This window comes from Athalia rosae, chromosome 6 (assembly GCF_917208135.1).
Source record: "Athalia rosae chromosome 6, iyAthRosa1.1, whole genome shotgun sequence".
In the NCBI taxonomy this organism is placed as follows: Eukaryota; Metazoa; Arthropoda; class Insecta; order Hymenoptera; family Athaliidae; genus Athalia; species Athalia rosae.
In genome coordinates this window covers 9759183-9780224 of record NC_064031.1, presented here as the reverse complement: position 1 = coordinate 9780224, position 21042 = coordinate 9759183, and the positions used below count along the sequence as shown (strand labels likewise).

The following is a 21042-nucleotide window of genomic DNA, read 5'->3' as shown; positions in this document are numbered from 1 at the left end:
CGATCATCCGTTTCAATGTCTAACCGTTTTGTCCGTCTCCTACCCCCGTCATACGTATCGACGCCGTTGCGTTGGTTGGTGCCAGAAATTGCTCCGACTTCGAGGAATCATGTCAATGGTAAATCCCCCGGAAAAGTAATCACCAAAATCGTTTTATTTATTTATTTCCACGGCGAGTCTACGATGGGGTGTATACCTGTAATAAAGGTACACAGATATGGATCGGGTATAACGATTCGTTTCAGCCATTTCGCCGTTACACGAAATGAACGAAAAACAATCAATTTTCGGTTACGATGAAAATAACCAATTAGAATTGTAGTAAACACCATTCAAATAATTTAGGTTCGAAATAATTCCAGCTGATTAACAAGAACGGCTCACATTAGACTCGAAAAAATTTTGAAAGGGCCATAATCCACCGAAGAAAGTTTAACAACTTTGACGTCAGTTGTGACTTGTGTCGCACGTTAATGGATTTTCCTTGACACGAGTCGTATTCTCATTGGTATACAAGTTAAATATAAGTTATTAATTCTTTTTTTTTTTTTTTCTCACTTTCAAGGTAAAAATCCAGATGACGGTAACGATTGTATTGGATATGTATAATTTTACGTGCAGATTTAATTGAGGTAAAATCCTCGCGTTTCGAAAAATCGCGTAATCAACTGCAGTACGAGAATTGAACTATAACAGGAAAAATAAGAATAGCGTAAAACGTGTATTTTGTGGTATCTATATTTATACTAGATTCAACCCGTTTCGATAATAGTCAGTAAATCTCGCAGTTGAACGCGCTGAAATTAACAAGCAATTCCCAAGGTTTTATTCCGACCGTTGCATGTGCGGACAGACACACGTTATATAGCCTAATCCGTTCCTTTTTTGATCGGCGAGAAAACCACCGAGTACATACGGTAACTCCGTACGATATGAATAGACACAATCACACCATTATATCGCATATGTGGGAAGGTAATTAAAAATACCTGCTTTATATTGATGGCGGTCTGCTGCTGTAAAATATTTAAAACCCGATGGCCACAATACTGCAGGCCATGTGAAAAATAAAAGTTAGGTATCAGCCGCGAGGTATTGAATATCTGATTGTATAATATCCTAGCTTAGTCCTTACAGTTATTCAGAGCGTATATAATCATATTCCAATATCGTCCACGTACAGGGTTTGACGGTTAAAAATATTAACCAAGATTAATAATGAATTATGAATTCAAACATGTATATATATTTTTTTACAGTCAAGTAAATTACGAAATCGGATCTCGAATAAATTGAATAACATTTATCTAGAATTTTACATGTTTCGTTGAAACATATATATATGTAAAAATTACGATAGGTACAAACGAGCGCCATTAATCGCTTTGTTGAGTGATTTGTTAATTTTTTTCGCCGAACCTCCAATTTGCGGTTTGAATATCATCTCATGGCACGTGTGGATTCCAATTCTCATTTTGTTTGTGTCTCGTCTTTCTCTGATTATATAAGTATCCGCTATAAATTATCATTTATTATACTTTTGATACCGTCGTTGTTTGGTGTACGAAAAATTTCTCCACACGCCAGTGATATCAACTCGTACTTATTCCAGATTTATTGATAAGAACTACGCAACTCCTGATGGATCACGCATGCCGAATAGTCGATGTTTGGGGAAAAAATGACCTCAAAGACGTTGATAAAAATTCAAATTATATTATTACAGTTATTCGACATTTTTCTATGTTATTATTTAGTCTCGGCATGACGCTTTTTCAAATAATCAGAGTTTGCCCACTCGAATTAAATCGTTTTGGGTATAATTTTTTTCTTCTTTTTCCACCAACAACCTCACTCATCGTGTACTATGGGTGCATTAAACATGGGAATGTTTAACGCTAAGCCCCCGCCGATTTCCAGGGTTTACCTGTTGCGTCACCGAGAGCCTGAAAATTCCCGATGATAAATACTCCGCACGTATACGTAGGTATACATACTCGCGTGTGCATACGAGTCTGGTACCGTGCGTACATACGTGTACTTGATGCACACTGCAAGTGTGACGTACGTTGAGAAAGGAAAAGTGCGGTGCTTTTTCCGTGTAGAGAGAAGGAAAAACAAGTACCGATTCCCTGTAAGATAGTGGGAGTGACCGATGGCAATATCGTGCACGCGATACAACAGACCAAAATATATTGTAACGAACTTCAACAAACGCGACTGGCACGATTGTAACCGTCAACTCAATGGCGATGAATAATGAATTTCAGACAGGTAATGATGAATCTTGCCCGCTCGATCGTTTGAAGGGTTTTTGATTATTTAGTTTTTTTTTTTTTTTTTTCAGTAAAAACGAAGGATAACGATCTTACAGTGCTGTCAACGATAAGTCGAAGTGTTTGACGAAAGCAAAACGAAAAATACTTCTCTGGGATTCGGGAATCACTGACCCCAAACGATTTTATCTTATACGTATAAATCTACCTGCCTACAGATGTATCAAAGATTTGTATGCTGACCGCGCGGAACCCTGAAGGCTCGCGAGAGGCATGACGATTTTTTCCTCTCCACCTTGTGCCAGTTTGCGAACAAACTTGTTGGAAATATAAGGCTATACTCGGTTATCTGGACATACGAGAATTTCACCGCGTGTAAACGTAATCATTCTTTGATCTTTTCATCTGGTAACAGATCTTTGGATCGTATGAAACTAACGATTTATCGGTGAACCGATCATCCGGCTTCACGCCTTCCACTCCAATCAACGTTAATTTTCGCGATTTTTTCTCGCTTTCAATAACGACATTCACCCTACGTAAATGAGAGACATTATCGCGACACTTTCCATTCTCTAATCAGCGAGCTCCTACACCAACTGTAGTACCCTTATGTGAAAGAATAAAAAATGAAACTCAAGATTCAAAGATCATTGAGATTACATGAACTGTAATCTCGGGGGCCAAGACCACAAAAACATCAAATATGCGCAAGCCTAAAAAAAAACAACTACAAAAAAAAGCCCATGCCACATTTGATCCCACATATCAACCAACGTGCCTGCGGTGCTTTTATCAAAGACGGCCACGGGTACAATCGTGCGTGGTACGTTATTACAGTTCATTATGATTGCGCAAACTAAAATCTTATGAGAATTTGTGAAACTTGAAAATTATACACTTGAAACGTAGATATGATCGACGATGATTTGATTAAAAGGACCGCATATTTCCAGTCGTTAAACCCGTGTAATCTAGTCGTTGCATCTTGGTAATTTAATTTCCACGCTAATTAAAAGAAGAGGCATTGAATTGTCCTGTATTAACATACACGTGTTACGTAAGACTTAATGGTTCTCTTGACTCGTTCCATTCTTTCTGCTCATTTCCTTATGAATTAAGCATTAATAATCTCAGTGGATCGATTATAAAATAATGATAAATAGTTGGTTATCTCTCGTGAATCGATGTCCGCCGAGGAAGATTGCTGCTTTAAATGTCGGATTACACAACTTCAGCAGCACGTGCTTGATCACTCGATGATCATACACGCGACATTTACGCTTAGCTTATAGCGTTACATGATAAACAAAAATTTAGATCGTGATCCATTCACGATATTCGCTTGACGAGCCTCCGAATAATATTCTAACAACATCTCGAATTTATTCGTGAGAAATACCGATAATTCGGACGAATGTACCTGCAAAATTAGATAAATTATTTATCATGTACCGTACCGGTACCGGAAAAGAGATTCACTAAATTCATAAGATGATTAAACATTTGTTCATTTCGTTAAAATGACTAATGTTTATAAATTACAATAACTCTTTACTCACAAATTGATTTATTTCGAATGATGGTTTACGATGAAAGATCCGCGCTCTACATGGACTGAAACATTATTGAATCCAGCCCGTTTACACGTTACACTAATTGTCCATTATTTGTTTGAATCTTTGGGCACATTTTTTCATTCTTTACTCGTCTTTATTTTTTGAATCTAAAGTTTATTTTTTTTCACCCCATCTCATAAACTCTTAAGCACATAAAAATGAATGGTTGTCGTAGGATTCGCAGATGATGGAAGGTATCATAAAATGAATTATCAATAAATCCCAGTCAATGTGGTAAAGATGAATTGACAAACATTGCGGTAGTCACGGTACGACCTCTCGATAAATTGCATAAATATGCGATACTAGTACAGATACTTCGACTGAATATTTGCAAGTTAAATGACTGACAGTTGTAAAATGATTTCGTGACCCACAACTTTGAAATTGCCGATAAACAAGATGCTGTACAAACCTGATAACATTATAACTGGACTGCACCGTCGAATGCACGTTGCAGAGACATAAATTACCACCGATGACTGCAGGAAAAGATTATGATCATTATTGTTAACAGTATTTACGTACAATAAGATGTTTTCAGTGACCTTCGGTATAATTGCTGTATATGTATTATCACTTGCACTAGTGTAAAAAATTGTTTTTTGGTAGTACCATTATCCATAAATTGAATAGCGAAAACTGTAACTACGAATGACTGATAGATAACTATCGCAATAAGAAAAACGCCAGATATTAGTGACCTTGGAAAAGAGTAGCGGGAATGTTTTTCCTTCATCCACAAGGAGATAGGAATTGAAGTAACCGACTCGCGAGATGGTGCGTATTTGTGCAACAGTATCAAAGCACGAGTTACAGAAGCACGTTTTTATTCATTTTTATAATGAATGATGTGTTGGATTGATAGGAAATAAATCATCGTAACTGATTGTGGTAAGTCATCGATCTGAAAACTTACCGTATGTACATTGTATTACAGAATCTGCAGAAATGATTGATAAGAATTCCTGCGAACGGCGGAAAATAGACTGATCGTTTTACAAAAAAAAGTACGTAATTGCAATTGAGTTCACGGTGTTTGACGATAGAAGTGTGATTACAATCTCATTACACGTACAACCGGATTAATCATTATTGTTTAGGCGTGTTTTTTATTATTGAAAGACACTGCCAAGCCAGGACCGTAACCTGTGGCCAAATCGTGCTGGCCACGACTATTTCTTCTAGGATTCTTATCCAGGCCTGTTTCTGATCCTGTAAAGAAATCTCAATCCCGGAAAGGAAGATATCCGAGGACTGTGCAGGTTCTTGAATTCTCCAGTTCTTTTTCCAAAGCTCCGTAATTTTCGGGATTTTATTTAAAGCATTCTCTTCCTTATTGCAGACCGTGGTACACGCAGCGAACGATTTATACTTCATGAGAACAACTTCCAGAGCGTGGAATAGAATGAATGACTTTTCCAGTGACTCAAGAGAGTCCGGAGTATTTTCTTCTGTGGTTTTAGTTACCGCAGAAATCAGCGCATTTAATTGCGAGACCAAATAACTCACGACCTCCATACAAACCACTTGCGTATTGCAGAGCTCCAAAACCACCAAACGATGATGCTCCCAAATTGTCGCCTAGAATATTTTGATTCCATCGTCAGTTCAAGAAAGTAACTTGTTCAAGTGAAGACGGCGTAATTTGATATTAGGGGGGATGAAAGGTAATCGTCTTACCTTGTCGGCATCGTTCATGAGCAGCATGTTTTCGATTACTTTTTCAACCGTACTGACAACTTCTCTTTTGCATAAGTCCGATCCTCTTTCCTTATCCAGCTGATTAACCAGCATCACGATACATTCGATAGCGTCTTTCTGTACAGACCCCTGCCAATTTTTAAAACAAGTGTGACTCTTTTCATTCATCACGACGGCGAGAATCGCTTTCACAGACTTATGAAGTAGTTCATTCAACTCAGAGCTTCTAAGAACGCAGTTTAAGGTCACTGACGATATCGAGGGTTTTTGCTGTTTCGAGGGAATTTTTCTCGAAACGGCCGAAGAATTTGCACACTCCGCCCTCGCATTCTTCTTCGTGAGTCGTTCCTTCTCTGCCCGTTTTAGAAGATTTCGCCGCAGGAGCTGCCCGTGATATTCGCTATTTGAAAAATCCTCCCGCCTGCAGATGAAATTTGTTTCAATTTTGGTTTCACGATCACGAACCGTCGACTTTATGACCTCGGATTGTGGTACGTCGGAGACAAAACCACTGTCGATCGTCGAGTTGAGTCTCGCGGGGCATAGAAGTGTCGTGGTAGCCGCCTGCCGACTCCGCAAATGCCAAGATCTGACGGATACTGGACTCTCCGATCCACTTTCCTGCGTTTCCGGTATTATATCACTTCTTGGAGATTGGGACGTACTCCTTTCCGAGCCAGGATAAAACGTTGCAGACATTGGACTCGCGAACACCGGATCAGCTAGAGGGTCAGTCATGACCAGACTGGAGGACATTTTCAGGCTTAACTGCCACTGATTTCGGAAGACTCTACAAAATTCGTCCGCCGGGACACGCTGCAGTTTAGCAGTCATAGATTTCAGCCATATTACTGCCTGGATAAAGCCGAAATTTATTTCCCAAGGGTTGTCGAGGTTTTCTTTTTGGTGGAAGCAATGTTGAGACTGAGAACTCAACCCGCTCCGGTGACTGGACACCAGTTTATTTTGATCTGGCGATTTTAAAGCATCGGAAAGCGCGTCTGCAACTGGAGATGGAACGTTGGGAGTTCCTCTGACGCATTCTTCGCCGATGCAGTCATCTTCTTTGTCCAACCCCGATACAGTTCGGTCGGAAGAAACGTCTGATTGATTTACTAATTTGAAGAAAGAGAACGATAATTCACCAGTGAAATCATCTGGAATACATACGAATCTCCTTGAACTCACCCTCGTCCTCCCAATGATTTTTTATTTGCACTTCTGGTGGCACGGAGTCCCATAATGTGGTAAGCACGCTTTCCCGGAGTCTTGAATTACTATTATCTTCTGGAAAATTCATAATGAGATCTCAATGTACAAAATGTGGTGAGAAATTCTCTAATTACTTCACGTTTATTTGCACACGAGAATGAACACTTCGTAAATTTGAAAATTCGATGCTGTCTTTCTTGTTCGGCATATCGCTCGTCGACCTATTCATCGACACTCGAACAGTTGAGCTTTTAACAACTGCCACCAGGAAACCATTTCACGTGCTTCCGCTTTTTGTGCAAACGTAGTACGTACAAGAAGCGAGTTGATTGCCGATTTCGTCAACAGTTCATTAGAAATTAATCATAACTTGACAAGTTTCAAACTCAAGAGCAATGGAATCGTTACAATCAGGAAACCTAAGCATGAGTCAAAAAGACGAAATCATGGAGCAAGTTAAGCAACAAATAGCTGTTGCCAACGCCCAGGAGCTACTGACGGTATAATTGCATAATTTTTAAAGAGTAAAGTATCGAGCCGCATTAAAAAACCGATGTTAATAATGCACTTTTATGTCAATCTTATTACAGAAAATGACAGAAAAATGTTTCAAAAAATGCGTCCTGAAACCCGGTACCTCGCTAGATAGCTCCGAACAGGTAAACAACAATTTATCACTAACATATCCTAACCTCTAGGTATTCATTTTTTCCTCTCGCTCGACTGAATCAATACGTACTTGAAGGGGTCATAGATAGCATTAGATGAAAAAGGCATCCAGAGAAGAACTTGTAATCACCAGAAATTCGGTGATCAATCCACAAACCTCTCATTGCCGGACTATCATGAAACTTCCTTAGATGTTACATCGTTGGAATGTTAGATTATTTGGACATTCCATCGTGTGTCTGTTTTTCAGAAATGCGTAGCAATGTGTATGGACCGATATATGGATGCCTGGAATCTAGTATCTCAGGCATACAGTAGCCGGCTGCAGAGAGAACGCAACAGAATGTAAATATAGTTAGATGATTGATTATTTGAATGAACTATTTTTTGGTGTAACACCACGTAGTTCACTAGTCCATGTCGACAACTTAATAAGCACATTCAAGTATATTGATAAATAGATGAAAAGGATGAAAAGCTACACTCAAATGATTGTTTTTGTCAACATAATTGAATTTGCGCAGAGTACGTTACAAATTGTTGTTTGTTTACATGGGATCCTAATAATGTATACCTCAATCTGTGTAAATACATTTTTTATTTGAACTGTTGCAATTTCTAATTTTAAATTACCTTTACAGATCATAATATAGGAACAGCAATATTAGATAATTAATCCGATGTACGTAGATTGAGTATGACTACCAGTTTAACTTCCGGTTTTCAGTGCCGGTGATGGTTTCATCATTAAAATATTTCTCTCCCTACTATAGTCAAATTTGCATAACTGCAGCTTTTTGTACCATTCATTACAATTCAAACCAGATTCCTAATTATGAAATACTGAATAAATTATTCCTATACATTTTCTTTCCAACTTGCTTGTGATACGAAATTCACAAGAGCCGTTATATGACACCAGCCTTCTCTATCGTCTCAGAAAACGGATTTTGTCCGATGAAACTTTATTTTACAATTGTTCAAGCTATTAAAAAATCCCACTTTTGTCGATCTACCATTCTGCTTTTCCAATCAAAGGTGAGATTTTGAGAGTTTTCTAGGATTTAAATTATTGTGTACACGCAGATAAGCAAATAAGCAGTGGAAATCATATCCAATCCCATGGATCCATATGTATACTCAAGCTTTGAGCTTTAGGTCTAATGGAAAAAAAAGTAGAAGAGAGATCAAAATAAATAATACTATAAAGTAAAAAAATGGAAGAAACAGGTAAGTATTATGCATAAAAAAAAATAGAATTAATACTTGGAAAAGAGAAAGTTTTTATAAAATAAATAACAAATACATGAATATCATCATAAGTTCGTAAACCATAAATAAGTAATCCAAGTGTCTTATAAATATTTATAAAAAAAAACCCACAATTCCACAGTGTTTACTTGCAATAATCGGTATGATCATTGTTACTACTATTATTGTTAATATTACTATTATTATTACTATTATTGTTAATATTAATATTATTTTCATTCGTACACGCTAAAAGGCACGATATAGCTACCAATTTTCCAACGTGGTTACAACATGGTTACCGGTATATGTGTATGTAAAAATATTATGGATATAGTTTTAATACTTGAACTGTCGAAATTTAGTCTATATATGTATATTACTAGTAACATTTGTCGACAACTATGAGAGTAAATCTATAATTCCATACTATTCAACTCTTGATTACTTTCGAACCTGATTAAATCACATCCTCTGTGGATCCAATGCAATATCAATTGTACAAACGATTGAGGTGCCATTGAACCATAAAACTGGTATATCATGCAATAGCTTCTGTAGCTTGAACATGAAACCCTTAATAAAAGAATAGTGATTAGTGTAATATTGTGATTAAATATAGTTATTATTTTGTTGGTAACAAAATGAATTCGAAATTCTATCAGTGATACTACAATATTTCCAGCAGTGTTATGAAATATATTAAAATTTTACTGCGTATCACGCGCCATTAAAATATTTGATAAAAACTTACAAACTATTTTGCAATATATCTGTTTCCATATTTTGATTTCCTACTTTCTAGCCAATTAAAATAATATGAACAATCTTAATAAAAATGGAATGTGTCTATTGCCTAAGTTCTATGAGATGTGGGAATGTTACTCGCAGTCCTGAATTCCTTTTTTTCTTTCATTTTTTTCTCTAAATAAATTAGGTATAGAAATTAGAAAACACAGTGTAACCACGCTGATTGGTCAGGAACACACCTGTTTTTGTTCAAGTTTTTTTTCCTTAGCTTTTTTTTGCTTACGTTTATGTATTTGTTACGGCATAACGTTGATGCGAATGGAAAGTTGATTACGACGAAATTTTTTTCATACTTAACAACTGAATTGTAAAGATAGTCCATTCAAAGCAACTTCAGCGCATTGTATTATATTATATTATGATACTTCCACTCGACACAGGAGATACTTTTGCAAAAACAACGTGTAACGTCTTAGTTTTTATAAGAGAATCACCGTACTTCAAGTATACAGTTGATCCACCTCGAATTGTACTTAGTTATTGCATTGTAGGGAGAGGCATTGAGTTTTTGCCCAAGCTATTTTGATATTTTTCCTTAGTTTAGTATTGGATTGCCAAAAAATCATCATTTTTAATAATTATTTTGTTATACGGTAAAACATCTTGCTAAATAAATGCGAGTAAATACCTATATCAGCACCCAACTTTTTTCGATTCCTAACTTTCATAAATTATGACATTTTCAAACACTTAGCACCATTATCTTCGAAAATGTTCTGGTGGACTTTTTAGGCAATCCATAATCAGACGGATAATTTGCTTAGATATCGCTAAAGATATCATGTCAGTAACTTTAGTTGAATGAGGTAATTCATAATATTCAGTCACCAAGATAAATACAGAGGAGAAATCATCAAATTCAACATGAACTACCATAAAATTTGCAACTCAAAATAACCAAGTTATCCTCAAGTAGCGGTCCGAATAAATCTTACGTGATTTCAAAATATTTATATGTACCCTAAATAGTAGATTTATAAATTAATCATTATAATAATAGTAATACTAAGCGCCAAACCGAGTAAGGGACAAGAAAGATATTAGACTGAACAGTAGATTAAGACAGCATGATACAGATTTCACACTACCTGGGATGGGTGCCAGGTGATGAATGATGAAATACAGGAAAAACTTTCATTTTCTGGCGCCCTGTTGAATCAATCAAATATATTTATACCGTCGGTATTCCTCCTTGTCCATCATTCTGTCGCGCAACTTAGAAAGTATTGAGCCACATCCGGCAGTGTCTTGCTTATCGATATAGTAGGACAAGATTTGCCAAGATTCAAAAAATGCATAGGATTTTCAAATCACACCTCCTTGACATAGTCCGCAACTAAACCCACGGTTATATTAGCCATGGACTTATCTGCAGCTACAGTATCCAACTAAAAAAAAATTATACACCTTTGTATGATGTGAGATGATACTCAACTTTTGTTCAAAACCACAAAGCTTGGAATCACTCAACGTTCTACGATTCATTGATCTTTCTACGGATTTGTGAGTGCGGAGTTTTTACACTGTTCTACTAAAATGTGACTTAATTCAACTTGTATTCCTAAACATCTCAATTATTACTCACGCAAGATGTACTGCTGAGAATTTCATCAATGTCCTCGATTTCTTCACTTATGTCATCACTTCTAATACTTTGGAGTCTGTCGTCTTTTTTATACCGGGACTTTTGGGAATTATCGAATTTTTCAGGGCTCTTAGATGGACTCTGTTCATTTGCACTGCCAGATGCAGATGAGATGAAGTCTTCCTCGTAATTATCCATATCTTCGGAGGCTACAGTAAAAATAAATGATCAGGTAAAATTTATGTGATTTGAGGTAACTTGACTTAACTCTCAAGAAACACTTAAAGCAACTTAACTTTCACAAACTCACCAATGTCCATTAGTTCCTTGAGATCGTTTATATCTGCTTTCTTAGTATTCAACGAGGGTAGATCGCTAAATATGGAAGAAGCTTTTGTCGGTAATGGTGGCAAGTCACCTAGTAATGATGATTCACTCTTGTGATTAGTGCCAATTTTTTCCGTTTTACCATCAATAATAATCTCGTCAAAATATACCGTTTTCCCCAGCTTGTTATCCGTTGTTAATTTTTTGTTTTGTACATTGTTTGCGTTATGTAAGTCAGTATTATTCAAAGTATTCTGTTTTGTTTCATCTTCGTTTTGATTCGGTTTTACCTGTTCTACTATAGATTCATCAAACTTAATCAATGGCTCGGTTTTATTCAATGAATGTTTTTCGCTCTGGATGTTTATTTCGGTTTCTCCGTTTAGCTCGTCTTGGTTGTTTGAAAAGTCACTTATATGTATATCGTTATTTTCTTTAACATCTACTTCATGAGTTTCAGAGATATCGTCAGATTCTTCAGCATGGTTTCTCGAAGTATTAATTTTTTGGAGCTCACAACTAGAAGTATCTATCAAAACGTTATTGAACGACTGACTAGTCTTCTTCTTGTCAGTTATTGTAACATTTATAGGAATTTTCAGAACTGATTCAGACATGCTTTCTATCTTTTCTGAAGAGTCATTATCGTTTGAGAGAGATGTGGACTCTTTATGCAACATTTTTGGCAAAATTTCATCATAAGTTTTGTTGCAAACGTTAGTAGAGGTTTCATGATGCTTTGTTGCTGCATTGCCATTGTCGTCATTCTGAAAAAATTTTACATCGATATGTTGATGACTCAAAAGTTAGAATGACACTTGCACATCACTCAGGTCTTTAAATACCTGTTGTGAAGTATTAAAACCACCGCGTTTATAATTCCTCAGAATTTCCCCGAGCAATGGCTCATTCGATATGATACCTAGTTCTTCACAAAGTTTGTTTCTGCCGGTATAATTATATTCCTTTCCAGAATATGTTTCAGGATCATATACAGATATCGTATAATCCAGACCAAAATATTCCAGAAACTCTCTCACTAAAGAGAATAGCAATCGCCCCTCAGGGTTGGCCAGGTACTGCTTTACAGTTTTGTTAAGAAGTGGCTCTGTGTTCTGTAATCGGATACACAGTATAGTGCAGTATAAAATTTTCCACAAATTGTGCGTGACAAACATTTAGCTTAGTTAGAAGTACACATGAGAATCACATAATTAGTCAACAAACATATTGAAATATCAATATTTAATAATTAAATCAAAAGTTATTTCCATGTATCTCTTAGGCGTGTCCGAAAATAACTGGAATTTACGTGCCAAGGAACACAAAAGCATTGAGAGATACTGTAAACAGGAAACAGTTTTTTTTACCCTCATTTTATTGCCGAAAGTAATTATAACTCACCATCACAGATTCTTGTTCCTCGAGGGCTAAAAAGACGCTAGCTCTAAGTTCTGCCTGTAATTTGATAAACGATTTACTATTAACGTGAATGAACAATGCCGGAAGTTTAGAAAGAGATTTTAGGTAGAACGTCGCGCAAGCAAATTGAAAAATAATTTATGAACTCGATCATTTGACACATGAACATAAACGCGGCGAATAACCTAAAAACATTATATGACTTTTTTTTTTAATTCATTAATATCTTACTCGCACTTTGGCCAACACGCCATTATTTTCTAAAGTTTGAGCAACCAAATCACGTAGCTCTGTATCCTCTTCCATGGAAATATTTCCGTCTGTCATTATTGTAAATAAAGAATTACTTTCCCAAATACTCAAAAAATGTAAATATTTACGCTTTCCATCGCGTGCTTTCTTTTCGCGGATCTAGCCCGAGTTCATCGTTCCTTATTTCGTATGATTTTTTTACCTCCTCTGGTTCTGTTCCGTACTCACATTCAGTTTTTTCAAACATCTGGTTGAGCAAAACGATTTCGCGGTTAGGTGAAAAATCTCCGTAAGAATTCTGTTATTAGTCAAAGTATATGAACCTTTCGTAACGAAGATGTAATCCAACTAATTAGGATGCGAATGAATTACACAAGCACTTGATCAAGAGGTAAGTTTATTTATTATGAATTGCCTCGTCGAAATTGAAGTTCGAAAAACAACAAAATTCATTTGCCAAATTATTTTTATGGTGCGGTTCGAAGTTGCATTTAGTTACTCCCAATAATCTCTCGGCTAATTCCATCATGATCGCACCTGTGGAAAATAAGAGATGCACGAGCAAAACATTCATTGATAGTCGACTTTCACAGTTATTCGTTTTCACGTGTGACAGATACGCACACATATTCTTGGAATTAAAGTTCAATGAAAAATTTCCAAAAAGAAAATTACCTGTAGATAAAACAATTTTTTTCTTCGATAAGAATTTCATTGTCACCGCGGTTTTGGTCAAACATTCTTCAGAAAGAAACGGTGGGTCCGCGACGACCAGATCGAAGCTATTTGCCAACTCCCTTGGAATACTCAAAGGAGATTTATAATCGTACGGAATAAAGTCTGATTCAAAAATTGCGAATCGCTGATCATACTCGAAAAGTGTAACTGGAACATATTAATAGATAATTTCTTAATGCGACAATCTGCCCATAATGTGAGGAAAAACAAATAGTGTACAAATAAACCTTGTCTTCCATCAGCTTGATTCTTCATTTCGTTGTACAATGTCGGACAAGAAATAAGCGCAATTTTTCCGGTAGGTTCAGTCGAATTTTTTATTCCTCTGACAAAGCTGTGTACGGTATCATCATCGTACCAAAATTGACTGAGTTGCTGAAATCATTTCATTTTGAATTTGTAAAATATCATTTTTAAAGCAATTTGATAATTCGAACGTTGACTGGTCAACAGTTCGAATTGTAGCTACAGTGCTGCTATCATCAAGCTTACCAACATACCCAATTTTCGTCAAACGTGAGGTTGGACGATTCTTTTTCAGCTCCTATATTCTTCAACTGATTTTCTTGATCCTCTTTCTCCTTGTAGAATTCTTGGAGGGCCGCAAGAGTCGTACTTGACAATTGGGGTACATCATCATCGCTCTCTAACATTTTCCAACAATTATTTGTTAATGAAACGAACTCCGTACCGCAAGGAAAGGACCTCTATGCGCCTGTTTCAAAGTTAGGTTAGTGACTAAAAATCTATCTTGACATGCTGTCAGTTTGCCGCGCCGCGCCGGTTACAAAACAGGAAGGTCTGATTTCTAGGTAATACCGATTCATTTGGTTGAAAAACGTAAAAACGAGGAATATGGTAAATAAGTTGTTTATTCAAGCATATTATATAAACTCACCGTTTAACACATACTAAGTAATTATTACATCGTAACATTTTTACTTTATTTGCTGCAGCAGTATCATTCATCTCAACCTCTGATATGATAATCTCTCTGCATATGTACAAATTTAATTTTCAAACTTGGAACGATATCAATAGTCTTATTACAGTTTTATGTATATATATATATATATATATATGTACATATAATATACATGTAGGTATTTCTGTCCACAGAATACACGTAACATTCCCTGTATACATATATAATAGTCTATCTATACATCATTTCCTAGGCACATTCAATAATTTTATGGTATCCATAAGCCAGAACTTTTGTTATCATCTGTTGAAAATTGACAGATTTTTCTTCTATAAAACAGGCGCATGTGTTTATTTAGTTTCATTGTATTTCCCATGATGGAATGCAAATGTACAACTTTTCAATTTATTTTACTCTACTGAAGGATAAAAAAGGAATTAACACATCTGTACCCTTGAAATTTGGTCCCAGCCTAATCACTGTAAGGTACACATCATGAAAACATTTCAGCAATAAAATAAGACCAATGTGCTTGCTGAGGAAGAAGAACCTGTACATGTGTCCGTACAGCAGCTTAAAACAAAAGACCCCTAATTTTATCCAAGTTCTGACAAATCACCCAGCTCAGCTATCTAATTATAATAGCGAACTATCACTATTCTCTTACCCAAAAGAGCATAACATGTCATACAGCAATGTGGAAATGTTACATGTTTCAACCATATCAGATAAATTTCAATTGATCATTTAAAACTGCCTTATTTTTTGTATTGTAAAATAATTTTTGGTAAGTTCGTTAAATTTGTTTGTTGCATGACTAAATATTGCAGCAATGTGAGTTGATAAGAAAGAAGAAATTTCAGCTTATCCTATGTCATTATAATAATAATCTATAAGCGTCAATGACTTCGATTTAGTGCAAAATGTGCTATCATAAAACTTTGGATATAGTATTATCTCATTGATTGACCAACTCTTTCAATGTGCGGTAGTCCCTTGCAAATGTTATACTTCTGCATGGCGTAACTGAAGACATAGCTTGTTAGGTATATACTGTCAGTTATATTAAAAATTAAATCTGAAATATCTTTCTTTAAGATATTTTCTCTCACTTTTTGTGTATTTCCATAAATGTGCGATTTTTATGCATATAATATACGTTTTCACGAAAAACTGAAATATAAAAAAAAAAACTGACGCCAATAACGTCAGCTCAATAACATCATAATATAAAAGTGCAACGCATCATAGAATTTAAGCAGTGCAACGTAGTATCTCTTCTACAATAATTCAGGCATTTTACTTGAAAATACTAACCACCTACTTCCAACAGATCCAATCTATCTCTTTTGAACTCTCTAATACAATATTTTGACAGAAATGTAACATTTTCTGTAGAAGAGATCAGTATCTAATATTTGTTATACAAAAAACTTGAAATATATTTTATAACAGTTATTCAAAACAAGTAACTCAGCTATTTTCACCTTGGCGTTGCTGGGTATATTTCTTCTCTGGAAAACAAATCTTTAAATTGCATATGTATGTAACTAAGGATCATTGTTATTGATAATAAACAAGGAATAGAAGAGTGCTAAAATTTGCAACAGCACCTGAACTGGCAAGCGAATATACACATTTGCAGCACATGCTATTATGGAGAGACTTCATCACTTCATTCAATACAATGCAATGTTATACAATTGTTTGGCTGAGAGTTTAATTATATTTTATGGGGTATCATCATCTATCAGCTACTGCTAGTCCATTCCCCAGTTTCTTTTAGTGCTCTATCAGTCAGTCTCTCAATCTCTGTTAACAATTGCTCAGTCTCTACATCTACGCACACCATTTCAGCTTCCACTGGATCCCACTCTAAACTGTTTGGCGTTGAAACTCTGGACCAAGGTGAAGCTGTCAGACTAGATGGTTGACTGTTATTTGCTGATGGCAAAGAAGTCGAATTTTCAGTGTTTTCTGCATTTACTTCACTGCGAGGAGACAATGGAAAACCTGTAAGTAACGACCCAACAATTTATACGTTATTCCATGTTCAAAGAGAATTGACAGATGAAACGTGTCTAGGTAATTCATATACCTTCATGTTCCCATTCCAAGTCTAGAGATGAGGCAGGGGTAGGCATGTAGCCTTGCTTCATCAAATTTCTGGCATCTAAAGTTTGAAGTGATGTATCTAGGCCAGAACTGTTGAAAAAGATATATTTAAATCAACAGTTAGTCGATGATTTTCATTGATAATTCATATTTCCTATGAAGCAACAAAATGAATATAGGGTTTTTGAAATTTACCTGACTGATGCATTACGTTTGGAGTTCAACCTAACATATTTACTACCGCCCATTGGCCACCCTCCATCTTCAGCTAATTCCAGTGAAATTGGAACTCCACGTCTTTTCTATAAAAGTATCATTAAAACCTTCATTATATCTTAAGGGACCAATGAACTAGAAAGAACTCTGACAATTGAATTAGTTAATCTTGTGAACAGACTCATATGAGAAAAACTGAGGACATTTTACCTTGAATCGTTTCAATGAGAGGAACGATAACAAACTGATCCAGCAAGCATAAGGAACACAAGAAAGTTGAAAGTGAATGTATTCGCAGGGTTAGTACGTTATAGATATTTAGAATGATATTATGCAACTCGTGCACCTGATCGGTTTAATCTATATCACCTTTTTGGCCTCTCAGAAGATAGCACAAATTCATCCCTATCGGCATGCTCGCAGAACTGAAATGTCAATAACAATCTAAAATTTGGATGAACGAAATTTGGAAATGCATATTCTAAAAATTCAACTCTGATGTATCGGACTTTGGTATAAAAAATTTTACCTCGGTAGTTTCATTCTCCTGCAAATACATGCTGGAATGTCTACGAAACGACCTGCAATTTAAAAGGAAGGATGATTGATTTTTTATCGTCATCGACTGTAGACCCAGAGATTTACAACCTCATCTGAGGTTGGAAAGTAATCAACTTGAAGATTAGTTGAGATCATTTATGATCTCATCAGAATTATCCTGATCATGCCTGGTATGTTCTTGGCGAGAATGTTTCAGTATGCAAAAATTGTAATCACATGTTTTCATTGTAAAATGTGAAGTTAATTCTAACCTGTATAGCGATGGATCGGTGACACTGGCAAAACAACGGCCGAGGCAGTTCCCCATGACCCGTTGTTTTGCAAACTATTGACTTTCATTTATTCGTGGTTGTTAGAGATTTGAATTAATCATGCTTTACCGAGGCCCGTCAACTTACACCTCGGCTCACATATTTAATATAACCCCTTCAATACTGCGCCAACTTAACAATCTGCTACTAAAGATAACGAATCATTGCCGAAGACGTCGACCCGTTGAACTTCGAGTTGCACCGGATCCAAACTGCGATGAATATGTAGGGTGTAATTTGAAAATATTTTTACTTCAAACTTTTTGATTGATATTTACTTCTTCATCTATAAAACATACATTTAATTATTCATAGTTTTTATTAAAGGGATGTCATATGCGTTAAATGCTAACAGAGAATATAATCATTCTGTAATGTTACTGTGACCGTGTGACCATTGCTACTTTGACAAGTAATCTTGCAGTTAACAGTCGATAGAAATTAAATTCAACTGTCGTTATTCGATCATTTAAAAATAAGCGCTATCTTCGTTTCCATCGTGCTGTCGCGACGAAGAATTCACCTTGGTGTGAACAGGTCAGTTGCTGCGAAAAATCTCTCCCGCTAAACAATATTAAAATAACGCGATGCTACATAAGCATTCTCCATCCTCACTGATCTCTATTGTTAGAAATCTGTGGCATACGTCCTGGGAAACCGATTATGTTTTTGGTTTTTCATTTTTTCTCAAAGTGCATAAATTTACGAACATGTGTGTCTTTACCACACGCATTTCGACAGCCCTTTTGGCACCCCGGGGTGCAGAACACGCGTATTTCGTACGAACGGCTTGCGAAGTGGGGGAGTGCATTCGCTAATCGCCAGTGACGGCCATGGCAATAGTACGAGCGATACTGTGTCACGACAGTCGTCACGACACAATCACGGCGATCACGACTTCAAAAAATTTTCCAAGACCTGTGGCTGAAAGAAATCGAAGCAATTAGGTTGTGACTAGCATTCGGGGGTGTACTGTGTACCGCGAACGTGAGTGTTGAGAAAAAAGTGGTCGAAACTGACTTTGCTGTGGTATGTATTGAGTATAAATCTTACAATTAGCCGTTTCACTCGTAGCCAGACTGTTCTTGTACCTCGCACGATATATCAAATTGGTTTACTTTCCCAACCAGAAAACCACCAGGAAACTGTCAAAATGAGTGGCCGCATTCTAAAACTTCTGAAGAGCAAGGAGACTCGCGACTATTTTATGAGGTTAGATAAATTAGATATTTATTAACCGTACATGGCCATATGTATAAAATAATTCGACTTATCGTTCATGTACTTATATGATTACACTTGAGCTTGTAACAATTGATTTACGATTTTTAGTACACATTTTTGGGGGCCCATCACTAACTGGTTGATACCGATTGCTGCCATAGCTGATATTCGAAGAGATCCAAAATATATAAGTGGCAAAATGACTCTAGGTAAGCTGCCAAATATTATCTACCCAAAGAAACACAGCATCGAGTTACCATAGTACGACTTCTGTAATCTATACAAAGGTCGAATCAATTTCTAATTATATCGTCAGATTCTAATAGGGTCAAATAATCGTTGAGCAACTAGCAACCCTGGAATTGCGTGTATAAAATTTAACTATTACCTCAACCATTAAATTTCATTTTGATTAATGATGTAAGTCCATCTGTTGGTGTCGGTTAGTCTTACATAACTTCACTGGGTAATGCTAACACATCTACCAACCACATACATAGGAAACAGTTTGAGCTGTAGAATGATTCAAATCAGACACGCATATGTATTTACATAGTTGATAATGTTGAGAGCGATGATATATAATTATTGGTTTATTTAATTTACAGCATTGTGTTTGTATTCAGCAATGTTCATGAGATTTGCAATTAGAGTCCAACCCCGGAATATGCTGCTGTTTGCCTGCCACTTTGTCAATGAAGGGGCCCAACTTACGCAGGGTGCACGATTTGTGAACTATCACTATTTGGAAAAGAAGAAAGAATAGTGACACTATTCACATCTAATAGCTCAGGGATATTCAATTGCTGCCCAATGAATCATTGTTCAAACATAGGTAATATTCGATTTACTGAGTACCCAGTGCTCGGACCTAACAGAAGTTTTCTATGTAAAAGTCTGACCAAAGTCTTACCTATTCATTATTCATGTGTGGTAAAAAGAAAATCAAAATGAATATTTAACAATTTCAGGTCCATATGTTATCGTAATCGCGCATGGAACGCGAATCCAAATTTTTCTTGGATCAAGAAATGTAAATATTCTACTAGTGTTGAAAAAATATAACCAGGTATGAAGGATGTTAACTGTGTTCATGCAAAAGTCTAATCGGCTGTTTAGAAATATTTTACACCATCATACATTTTGAATAGACCGAGAATATCTCAGTTTTCACCAGTGTATGTAATTAACAGAAATCTCAAAATAGCAAATGCTGGAAAATGTGATACCGTAATAAACGTAAAACAAGTACAAAATGAGTACAATACTTGATGCTGAAAAACTAAATGTTGTCTTTTAAATTCAATATCATGCCGTGATTGAGAAATTAATTTTTTCTAACCGTTAACGTATAATCTGACGTGAGAATATACATACAATACATACATGCGCATATTACTCGCGTGCAGATACGTGAGATCAGTGAGATACGTTCGTCTTTCGTTTCGCAGATTTTATAAATTCTCTGGCAACGCGGAAGTTTTGTTTCCACAACAGGGTGATTTTCAGCTGTTCTTTGGTCGTGACGATCCTTCTTGTTTAGTTTCAAATTGAATTGGCCCAATTATTTATGTGATTAAAACGAACCACAAAATCTCCGAAAATATTTTGATGCTGTTTGGTTTACCAGTTATCTGCATACTTTCCTTCGAAGAATCAAAAGCAAATCTCACCAACAATTCCGTAGGAGCCAAGTCATGAGCATAAGTAAGTTCCAATAATTACTGAAACTTTCTCCCACATTCATAATACTCAATTAAATACACCCGTCTCAGTATCACCGCGATTTCGTTGAGGACATTATACGACTTTGGCAATTAAATTC

General features: G+C 36.1%; 6 protein-coding genes across 9 annotated transcripts; 2 read left to right on the top strand and 4 right to left on the bottom strand.

Annotated features, from left to right (window-relative positions):
• Positions 1 to 38: 38 nt before the first annotated feature.
• On the bottom strand, positions 39 to 6936 carry LOC125501392. Of its 2 annotated transcripts, XM_048657058.1 has the most exons (5): positions 6788 to 6936; positions 5579 to 6714; positions 4444 to 5479; positions 4311 to 4377; positions 39 to 196 (listed from the first exon to the last, which is right to left on the bottom strand). In XM_048657058.1, the coding sequence occupies exons 1-3, from the start codon at positions 6897 to 6899 to the stop codon at positions 4988 to 4990; spliced, it is 1740 nt and encodes a 579-aa protein (XP_048513015.1). In that variant the 5' UTR covers positions 6900 to 6936; the 3' UTR covers positions 39 to 196; positions 4311 to 4377; positions 4444 to 4987. The 2 variants fall into 2 exon arrangements, with proteins under 2 accessions (XP_048513015.1, XP_048513014.1); XM_048657057.1 differs by having other exon boundaries at positions 4311 to 5479.
• A 143-nt stretch (positions 6937 to 7079) lies between these two features.
• On the top strand, positions 7080 to 8086 carry LOC105690424 (mitochondrial import inner membrane translocase subunit Tim13-B). The gene is made up of 3 exons (XM_012408203.3): positions 7080 to 7311; positions 7402 to 7470; positions 7731 to 8086. The coding sequence occupies exons 1-3, from the start codon at positions 7207 to 7209 to the stop codon at positions 7827 to 7829; spliced, it is 273 nt and encodes a 90-aa protein (XP_012263626.1). The 5' UTR covers positions 7080 to 7206; the 3' UTR covers positions 7830 to 8086.
• Positions 8087 to 8743: 657 nt separating this feature from the next.
• On the bottom strand, positions 8744 to 13342 carry LOC105690423. Its single transcript, XM_012408202.3, has 6 exons — positions 13107 to 13342; positions 12858 to 12911; positions 12299 to 12568; positions 11437 to 12220; positions 11127 to 11335; positions 8744 to 10929 (listed from the first exon to the last, which is right to left on the bottom strand). The coding sequence occupies exons 1-6, from the start codon at positions 13200 to 13202 to the stop codon at positions 10852 to 10854; spliced, it is 1491 nt and encodes a 496-aa protein (XP_012263625.2). The 5' UTR covers positions 13203 to 13342; the 3' UTR covers positions 8744 to 10851.
• A 165-nt stretch (positions 13343 to 13507) lies between these two features.
• On the bottom strand, positions 13508 to 14605 carry LOC105690394 (EEF1A lysine methyltransferase 1). The gene is made up of 4 exons (XM_012408152.3): positions 14366 to 14605; positions 14093 to 14240; positions 13803 to 14012; positions 13508 to 13664 (listed from the first exon to the last, which is right to left on the bottom strand). The coding sequence occupies exons 1-4, from the start codon at positions 14516 to 14518 to the stop codon at positions 13525 to 13527; spliced, it is 651 nt and encodes a 216-aa protein (XP_012263575.2). The 5' UTR covers positions 14519 to 14605; the 3' UTR covers positions 13508 to 13524.
• Positions 14606 to 14719: 114 nt separating this feature from the next.
• On the bottom strand, positions 14720 to 18556 carry LOC105690393. 3 transcript variants are annotated; one of them, XM_012408148.3, is made up of 7 exons: positions 17934 to 18556; positions 17651 to 17702; positions 17491 to 17565; positions 17332 to 17365; positions 17101 to 17207; positions 16889 to 16995; positions 14720 to 16803 (listed from the first exon to the last, which is right to left on the bottom strand). In XM_012408148.3, exons 1-7 carry the CDS (start codon positions 18019 to 18021, stop codon positions 16541 to 16543), a joined length of 726 nt encoding a protein of 241 aa, XP_012263571.2. In that variant the 5' UTR covers positions 18022 to 18556; the 3' UTR covers positions 14720 to 16540. The 3 variants fall into 3 exon arrangements, with proteins under 3 accessions (XP_012263571.2, XP_012263572.2, XP_012263573.2); XM_012408149.3 differs by having other exon boundaries at positions 17491 to 17546; XM_012408150.3 differs by lacking the exons at positions 17332 to 17365; positions 17491 to 17565.
• Positions 18557 to 18733: 177 nt separating this feature from the next.
• LOC105690395 (mitochondrial pyruvate carrier 1) lies at positions 18734 to 20504 on the top strand. Its single transcript, XM_012408153.3, has 5 exons — positions 18734 to 19022; positions 19124 to 19205; positions 19326 to 19426; positions 19826 to 20052; positions 20189 to 20504. Exons 2-4 carry the CDS (start codon positions 19147 to 19149, stop codon positions 19981 to 19983), a joined length of 318 nt encoding a protein of 105 aa, XP_012263576.1. The 5' UTR covers positions 18734 to 19022; positions 19124 to 19146; the 3' UTR covers positions 19984 to 20052; positions 20189 to 20504.
• The last annotated feature ends 538 nt before the right edge of the window (positions 20505 to 21042 follow it).

Bases quoted from the DNA above. Each gene is read 5' to 3' on its own strand.
- LOC105690423 (XM_012408202.3), bottom strand. From the start codon at position 13,202: ATGACAGACGGAAATATTTCCATGGAAGAGGATACAGAGCTACGTGAT. The intron at 12,569-12,857 runs GTGAGTTATAAT...ATCCGATTACAG, and splicing joins AGGAACAAGAATCTGTGATG to AACACAGAGCCACTTCTTAA. The intron at 12,221-12,298 runs GTATTTAAAGAC...AAATTTTTTCAG, and splicing joins GTTTTAATACTTCACAACAG to AATGACGACAATGGCAATGC.
- LOC105690424 (XM_012408203.3), top strand. From the start codon at position 7,207: ATGGAATCGTTACAATCAGGAAACCTAAGCATGAGTCAAAAAGACGAA. The intron at 7,312-7,401 runs GTATAATTGCAT...ATCTTATTACAG, and splicing joins ACGCCCAGGAGCTACTGACG to AAAATGACAGAAAAATGTTT. The intron at 7,471-7,730 runs GTAAACAACAAT...TCTGTTTTTCAG, and splicing joins CGCTAGATAGCTCCGAACAG to AAATGCGTAGCAATGTGTAT.
- LOC105690393 (XM_012408148.3), bottom strand. From the start codon at position 18,021: ATGAAAGTCAATAGTTTGCAAAACAACGGGTCATGGGGAACTGCCTCG. The intron at 17,208-17,331 runs GTAAAATGTCCT...ATACTTTTATAG, and splicing joins TCTCATTGAAACGATTCAAG to AAAAGACGTGGAGTTCCAAT. The intron at 16,996-17,100 runs GTAAATTTCAAA...CTTTTTCAACAG, and splicing joins AAACGTAATGCATCAGTCAG to TTCTGGCCTAGATACATCAC.
- LOC105690394 (XM_012408152.3), bottom strand. From the start codon at position 14,518: ATGTTAGAGAGCGATGATGATGTACCCCAATTGTCAAGTACGACTCTT. The intron at 14,241-14,365 runs GTATGTTGGTAA...AAATGATTTCAG, and splicing joins TCACGTTTGACGAAAATTGG to CAACTCAGTCAATTTTGGTA. The intron at 13,665-13,802 runs GTAATTTTCTTT...TATTTTCCACAG, and splicing joins AAAAATTGTTTTATCTACAG to GTGCGATCATGATGGAATTA.
- LOC125501392 (XM_048657057.1), bottom strand. From the start codon at position 6,899: ATGAATTTTCCAGAAGATAATAGTAATTCAAGACTCCGGGAAAGCGTG. The intron at 6,715-6,787 runs GTGAGTTCAAGG...TCTTCAAATTAG, and splicing joins AAATCATTGGGAGGACGAGG to TAAATCAATCAGACGTTTCT. The intron at 5,480-5,578 runs GTAAGACGATTA...AAAATATTCTAG, and splicing joins TCATGAACGATGCCGACAAG to GCGACAATTTGGGAGCATCA.
- LOC105690395 (XM_012408153.3), top strand. From the start codon at position 19,147: ATGAGTGGCCGCATTCTAAAACTTCTGAAGAGCAAGGAGACTCGCGAC. The intron at 19,206-19,325 runs GTTAGATAAATT...TACGATTTTTAG, and splicing joins ACTCGCGACTATTTTATGAG to TACACATTTTTGGGGGCCCA. The intron at 19,427-19,825 runs GTAAGCTGCCAA...TTTAATTTACAG, and splicing joins AAGTGGCAAAATGACTCTAG to CATTGTGTTTGTATTCAGCA.